Raw genomic sequence first — 7,955 nt, 5'->3', positions numbered from 1 at the left:
CTATATCGCCTCCTCACAGTCCAGGACTGGTTTACCCCCTCTTTTGTCCACTTCGCTATGCACTCCAGCATCTCTTTTTCCCGACGGCAGGACCAAACTTAGCTGAGGTTAGCCACGGGTTAGCTACCTTTAGCCCAAATATCGGTGGAGCCCTCAGCCGGTAGCAGTCCTCCTGCCGGGGAACACGAAAGGGGGGGGGGGGGGGGGGGGGGGGGGGCTGCAGGTTTTCGCCGTAATACTCACATGAAATTTATAGTTCTTGTAGCATAGATAGGCTGACTCTGAAAGCGGTGCTGTCTTTAAATAAAAAAGTGGATAAACAAAATAGCCACTCCAATGTTGAGCAGAATCACCATGACAACCAGGATGGAGCTGTAGGCCTGCGTAGGAGAGAGGAAAGGGGAGAGTGTCAATAATCAGGACGTACACACACACACACACACACTCAAAAGGCTGTTTTCATACAGACAGTATATCCAACCTTCTAATACACACGACTGATCACAGTCATTTATAGACATCCATTTACCTTGTTTACCAAATCAACACATTTCTTATTACCACAGTTGGACATTAATATGATAATAAACATGATATGCAGTATTAGGGGATTCATTGGAAAGAAAGTAAAAGGAAACGCAAACCTCTAAACCTACTCGTGGTTAAATATAAGGTGGTAAGTTTCTGTGTGTTAACACAATTTAAAGGACCAAACCAATTGTTTCTTTTTAAACATAAAGGTAGAGGATTGTCCTCCATTGTATTAATGTATTCATATGAAGTTATCGGTGATTGAAGGGTTCTTGTTGTTGTGTTGAAATAATTTCACACTTTTAATATCACATTTATTGGACCTTGCATAACTGCAGGCACGTCAATAATCCCACGGCTGTCAGGGGGATTCTGGAAACTGTCGCTTCCGCTATAGGAGCCTTTTTTACTGGTTCTGAAAATCATACAGCCCTGGGGTCTATATATATAGAGAGAGAGATACACATACATACACACACACACACACACACACACACACACACACACACAATGCTCTAGCAAGGGTTTCACCTGACAGCAGCAATGTTGTCCTTTATTGAATACATGTTGATACTTTACTTTAGTGCTGCTGTGTGGTGCTAAAACTAATGAATCCGGAGTATGAGTTGTCAGCCACAGGGTGGTTGATGGTCTCTTCAGAGTTTGTTTTCTTTCTTTTCTCTATCCAGCCCATATTCCTTTAGAAATAGCATGCAAGTACGAAAAAAACTTGCATCTATTCAGCACATTTCAAAACAATGTTGCTCGAGCTGTTTGAAAGATAAAGGGAAAAGCTTGGCAATGTTTCAAATGGAAAAATCCCATTGTTTTTTTGTCGATGGAGCCAGTGTGATGCTAACTTCTGGGGGGTTGTCCTACAAAAATATGTTATCCCTGCAGCACTCTATAGAATAAATGGGGGGGGGGGGGGGGGGCAGATCCTTACTAGATATGGCAACCCTATTTCCTCAGACAATCTAATAAGATATCCCACTGTACTTCTCTCTCTTGTTATCTGGTTTGCTTTGTGTTGGTGGTTTCTGGAAACATGAATACAAATGGTCACATCTAACACAAATGTCACAAAAAAAAGCAAGAAATTGTTACGCTGTTTAATATTTGTGTCTTTTGCAGCGCGTGGAGATAAGACCCGGCAGCGACGGTGATACGTGTTACGAAGCGCAACGATGAAGGAGCAATTTTGCTTCTTAAGATAAATAATACAATCCCGCGTTGGTCCCGCGGGGAGGCCCAGCTTCTCTGACAGAGTCAGGTCAGAGGGCGAGCTCGGCTGCAGAACGGCAGCCTGGAGCTGGCGGGAAGTCAGTGTCTTGCTCAGTGACACTTAAGCAGATGCTGGCTGGCAACCTCGGTCGTGTGGGTGAAGGCCAGCCTTTCTGACCACCTGTCCACTCTGGGTAAATATGTGAAAGTGAATCTAGTATATTCACTGACGTTATTATCAATGCAGCAGATTTTTTATTTTTTTTTACCCCACGCAGAATCCCTCACAAATAGTCTCCTTTATTAGGAAATGTAACATTTTTTACAGTATTTACATGAAGCGTATTTTGGTCTTTTGGTCTCAAAGGATTCACCTACAGGACTATGGAGTTGATTGAGTCTAATCGTTTCATGGCGGACTCTGTGAAGAGGACCCGCTCTCATTCTAAGCTAATGAAAACACAACAAATTTGAGTTTCAGGTGATGACACTGAAATCAATGAAAACATAGTTGAGTAATAGTATATTCCATTACTGCCAATAGATCCTCCGGAATGCTACACACAGTACCTTTAAGTCGGCCCTCAATGTGAGGAAAAAACAATGAGACTTAAGTAAGACAGCATGTATTTTCACAGATTGCATGAAACAAAGGGCCCCCTGGCACAGACATGCAAAAGGACCTATCACCTCTTGTTCAGCGTCTTTTTGTTGTTGTTGTTGTATCTCTTTGTGCTCATTTTGTGTCTCTTTGTAGTAGTTTTGTGTCACTTTGTAATTGTTTTGGTCTTTTTGGAGCTATATTTTGTATGTGGCTGTTTTGCCTTTTTTTGAAGTTGTTTGGAGTCTCTTTGTGGTTGTTTTGTCACTTTTTGTAGTCAATGGATGCCTCTTTGTGGTTTTTGCAGTTGCTTTGGCCTCTTTGTGTGTCTTCTTGTGTCTCTTTGTGGTTGTTTTATGTTTCTTTAAGGTCATTTTGAATCTCTTTGTAGTTGTTTTTGTGTCACTTTGTAATTTTTTTGGTCTTTCTGTAGCTGTTTTTTGTCTGTGGCTCTTTTTCCCTTATTATAGTCATTTTGCATCTCTTTATAGGTGCTTTGCCTCTTTTTGTAGTCCTTTTGTGTCTCCTTTTTAGTTGCTTTATGTCTCTCTGTGGTTGTTTTGCCCCTTTTTGTAGTTTTGTTTGTGTCTCTCTGTAGTTGTGTTGTGTTTTCATAGTCAATGCATGTCTCTTTGTGGTCTCTTTGCATATGTTTTGTATATCTTTGTAGAGTCTTTGGTCTCTTTGTGTGTCTCTTTGTGGTCGTTTAATGTTTCTTTATGGACATTTTGAATGTCTTACTGGTTGGTATACGCGTCTCTTCAAGTAACATTTGGGCCCCTGGGCCTGTGCCTGGTAGGCCTGTTCAATAATCCATCCACCCATGTGTGAACTCTTTTTTAATCTTTTTAAAGGAAATGTATGGAGGTGTAGCTGTTTACATTGATTCATTTTAGGAAAATCTCCCACTATCTTTGATAATTGTTGTAATTGATGTTATTGTATTACATCAATCTATTTCTAAATCAATCTATTTTCATCTTTAAGACTGGTACAGCACTCTGAAATCAGCATTTCTACCATTATTTCTTCAATCCTGAAGTAAAAATGCAGACTTGCCGTCAAAACTGCTGAACTCGCAACCTATTTTTTTTAAACAACTACTATTTACTTACAGAGCCGGTTTATTCTTAATCCTCCGAGTGTGAAATCATTAAAATGCACAGAGCACAGAGCGGTACTCTTCAGAGAAAACAAAGATCAGGTTAAGTATAATCACAGAACAAACAGTGTAAGCCCCCATTTGTTGTTCTTTTCCCTTTGCTGGAAACTACTATGAACCACTTTGCTGTCGTTAATAGAGAGATGCAATTTAATCTCCCCACCAGCTCCCTTGACCCAACCAAACACCTTTTATAACAGAATGCTTATTATCCTGAGGATGAAGTGCTGGCAAAAAACAAATCATTTACCTGCTTACTGGCGTCCCCTGGAACTGAGAACTGTCACTGTGAAGCATCTCTTAAAGAAAAGTAACTTATATCCTTCAGGCTGTTTTCAAACAATTATTCTGAAAATTCATTGGAAAGCTATATTAACTATAATGCTTCACATTTTTATATGAATAACTTCATAAGGTTGCTCGCAGTGACTCACCAAACTATTCTTCTTCTTCTAATCTTTTGTTTTATTGCCTACAGATTTACTGTTTTGTTCAGTTTTACTCATCTCTCAGCAGCAGCAGCTGTTTTCACAAATTACTCAACTCGACTCGCTCTTTTTTGTTTTTTTCATTAGTAAAACAGTAACTGGTACTTTTTTTGGTTCCACCTTGGTTGAAGTTCCAAGCGAGCTGAGCCCATAAGGTGGAGTTAAAACACTGCAGACCACTGATTTGTCAGAGACAATTGTCACTGTGGCGATCACCTGAGAATCCCTTCTGCAGCGAGGGGGGTACTATCATCATAGGAAAACAAAGTAGAGAAATGGACCTGGGACCAAAAGTGAGTCGAGGCGAAGCGAACCATGCAGTGAAAATAAGGCATTAATGACCAATCTTCTGCTAATATTGACTTGTGGGATGCCCCAAGGCTCCATTTTAGGACCACATTTTCATTACCAAGCAGACCATATGCAAATATTCGACAATTCTGCAGGTTTAGGCAGTGCAGGTCTGGGGAACGAGACGCAAATCCCGGTCTCCTGCATGAAAATGACACGTTACACCACCACCCGCTCTTTCATGTCACAAACTTTCCAACAACTGATCAAAGACAGAAGTTTTCATAATTGGAACACAGGCTCTGAGACAGAACTTGTGCAGTTACTTTAAAATTATTGACACTAAACATCAAGCCCCAAGCCAGTAACCTTGGTCTGCTTTTTGATCCTCGTCTGAATTTTGACGCTTGCGCATATTAATATCACCAGCACTGACTTTCATCGTCTTAGGAAATACCGCAAAAGTACAGCCACATCTTTCAGACGCAGATGCCAAAAGACCTATCCCTGCTTTTATCACTAGCAGGCTTGACTACAGTACTGTAATGCCTCCTTTTGTGGCCCACCTAAGACAGCTTTACATAAACTGCAGACCAGCCGAAATGCAGCAGCGTGTGTGCTGACCAGAGTCAGCAGGCGAGGACATATTATGTATACATACACCTGTTTTAAAGTCGATTCTTCTTTAGACATTTTAAGATTCTTCCTGTGGTTTTTATATCCCTCACTGGAGCAGCGACTGATAACATGTCAAACACGCTTTAAAGACGTCTCCCTGCTAAATCTGCTCCTTCATTATAGGCTCAGGCCTTTCGCTTGCTCCATGATCTTCCACTAAGACCGATAGAGAAGCAGGTTTTAATGTCTATCTGGAGTTAACGATGGCATCACAATCTGTTGACGTTTTTCAGCAAAGAATCCTTAAGATATTATTTTTTAGTTTACAGTTACTGGTGTGTCCACGAACCTGTTCCTTCGTCTTTAATGTAATTCTATTTTGTTACTTTCAAGATCTCTTGATCGTCATGATAGGTTTTGTTATTGTGGGCCATGAAGGGCTTGGTCGTCTGGGGACACGTCTGACTGAGGTGTTGTTCCTGTAACTATGAGCCTTTGGGATGCACGAAGGTTCATTTCTGTGTTCCATGATGACGACTGGTTCATGTCATCGAGTGGACACAGAGGTGCAGTGCTATTTCAGTACAGAGGCTTCATACTGGATAAGGTAAAAGAAAGTACGCTTTTCTTTTTTGTTTCTATGTAATGCACTTTTGTATTGCAATCTTGCGCAAAAAGCACCATATCAATAAAGTTTGATTGATTGATTGATTGGTAAAAGGAGGTCCTTTGTGTGTACGTGTGTGTGTGTGTGTGTGTGTGTGTGTGTGTGTGTGTGAGCAGCCCCAGTGTTAGCATGGTGTTTGCGGCGTATATATCAGACTGTGATAGTATCTTTGTGTGCTGTGAACCTGTCTTACACAAATCTCACTTGCTTCTCTGCGGCTGCAAACAAACACACACACAGACACACACACACACACACCACCTCCACCCACCCACCCCCCGCCCCCCTGTCACTGACACACGCCCACCGATTGGCCTCCGTTGAAGCAAGGCATAAGCTGTTCCCTAGCAACAGAGCACCGGTTAACCAATAAGGGGCCTTCTGGTGAGGAAGGGGCTAGTTTGCCAGTCTGCTGTTACTAAGGTGCAGTGAGGACCGCTGGGGTTCTCTCTCCGCCTGTGTATCCGTGTTTGGTGTGTTTTAGGCTTCATGTTTTCACGTAGCAGGTGGCAGCAACAGCAGCAGTCACTGAACTACTAAATAACCGACTTCATCCACAGTGTCAGTCATCACACTGCTGCAGACAAATTTGAATCAAAGCAAGTTGTGTGAGGAGCGTGGAACTGTGTTTAACAGTTTACACACACGTAGATTGAGTGTGTGTGTGTGTGTGTGTGTGAGCGCAAGAGAGAGGGAGAGCTTGTATTTATAATGTGTGGCTTTCACTTGCAGCTTTTTCACTTGGTTTCATTAGCTAATGCTGCGACCGTACTATCATCCAGGATTAGCGTGGTTGGGGCCGTCCACCAGCCTGAGTCAAGACGTAGCCAAAAAATGATATTAAAACGGCGTAATCCTTCCCCCTGCTTGCTCGTAGCACAAAAAAGAAAAAATCTTTCTTTATTTCACAAGGTTAAACCTTGTGCCTCTCCCCCAGGATTATCTTAATATGCGGGATAACATTGTGTTATGTCACTGGGGATGGAATGTATCCTCATGACAGTGGGCAACAAATCCTTTTAGTCAAATCAATGTGTGGCAGTGACACGACAGATATGACAATATAGTACACGGTGATAATAGGGCCAAACAGAGCCATGCAGAGGTTCAGACCAGGCGTGGCCAACCCACATTACTCAATGTCCCACCCAGCCAAGTTTTTTGATTAAAACACATATTGTTTAAAAAAACACTAAATTGTAGGTAACTGAACGTAACAGACCAAACCTGAACAATTTGCGCAAAACAAATGGCACGTCAATTGATAAATTCAAACTCACTCTGCAATTTTTCTGCAGTTGATGAACCACCTTCACAGCCAAATGTGAAGGCACCTCCCTGACCTGTCAAGAACGGGAAATCAAAGTGCTTCTCATCGAAGTGGTATGGACAGTTTTCTTGGTTGGAATATGTAGGTGTAAATAAGGACGAGCTTTTCTGTAAAAGGTGCAGACGGCCCATTTGCGAGAGAGGGGTTTGTGGACTGGAAGCATCTATGTCAGGCGTGCGAAAAACACCAGACGAGCAAGCCCCACTCCGTTTCACTGGGCAAGTTTCAAAGCTGGCTGGGGGAATGTGTTGCCATGGACTATTCACTTAACAAGAGGAACTGGGACCATCTAAAAGTCGTTTGGGATATTGTGTTGTCGCCTACGTAGACACAGGAGAAATGCGGACAATCTCGATAAAGGAAACTTTATAGAACTGTTCATGTGCATGTGCAACTATGATCCACAGCCCCAGAATCGTCCGGAGCAGCTGCCCAGAAACGGAACTTTGATGAACCCAGATGTTCAAAATGAGCTGCTGGATTTAGCAGCCCCCCCTGATGTTGCGCAAGATCAAAACAGAAGTTTGTGAAACAGCAGGCACCTATTATACTCTTACAGCAGAATGATCTAGGGATGAGTCAAAGCGTGAACTCGTAGCCATTCGTGCCAAATACAAGAACGAGCAATCGGATTCATGGATACAAGTGATATTTCAGAAAAGATATTACAGGTGAATGAAGCACTGCAACTTGACCCATATCTGTGCATTGGCTTCAGTTCTGTTTGATCAGGAAACAAGGGAGGTGTGCAAAACAAACGTTTCCTCAAGCCGTGTATGTCCACTATAATTCTCAGATGGTTAGGTACTCTGTGCAGTAGCGCTGTGCGATATGGTTTATAAATAATATGACGATGTTGTTAGGCTATGCAGCCATTTACGTAATATATCTCGATATTTTAATATTTTCTCTTAAATAATATTACTATTTGATTAAACCCTTTTGCTGTGTATAATCACACCAGCGTGATCCTTCAAGCAAACACTGAGGGGGTGTACTGTCCTTTTGAGGTCAGATTGGACTTTCAAAATATATTATTTTTT

At 41.9% G+C, this 7,955-nt stretch overlaps 1 protein-coding gene across 1 annotated transcript in view; it reads right to left on the bottom strand.

The window, feature by feature from the left end:
- Window positions 1–299: 299 nt before the first annotated feature.
- Window positions 300–7,955, bottom strand: part of jph3b (junctophilin 3b) — a 42,325-nt gene continuing 34,669 nt past the window's right edge. The window contains exon 6 of the mRNA XM_076106584.1: window positions 300–380. Coding sequence (XP_075962699.1) covers window positions 300–380 — 81 coding nt within the window. The remainder of the gene's footprint in view (window positions 381–7,955) is intronic.

The sequence above is a fragment of the Anarhichas minor genome, unplaced genomic scaffold, assembly GCF_050575085.1.
Source record: "Anarhichas minor isolate MPS153535 unplaced genomic scaffold, ASM5057508v1 ptg000034l, whole genome shotgun sequence".
NCBI classification, from domain to species: Eukaryota; Metazoa; Chordata; class Actinopteri; order Perciformes; family Anarhichadidae; genus Anarhichas; species Anarhichas minor.
Note: the sequence above shows the minus strand (reverse complement) of the source record. Positions and strands in the feature narration are given on the sequence as shown.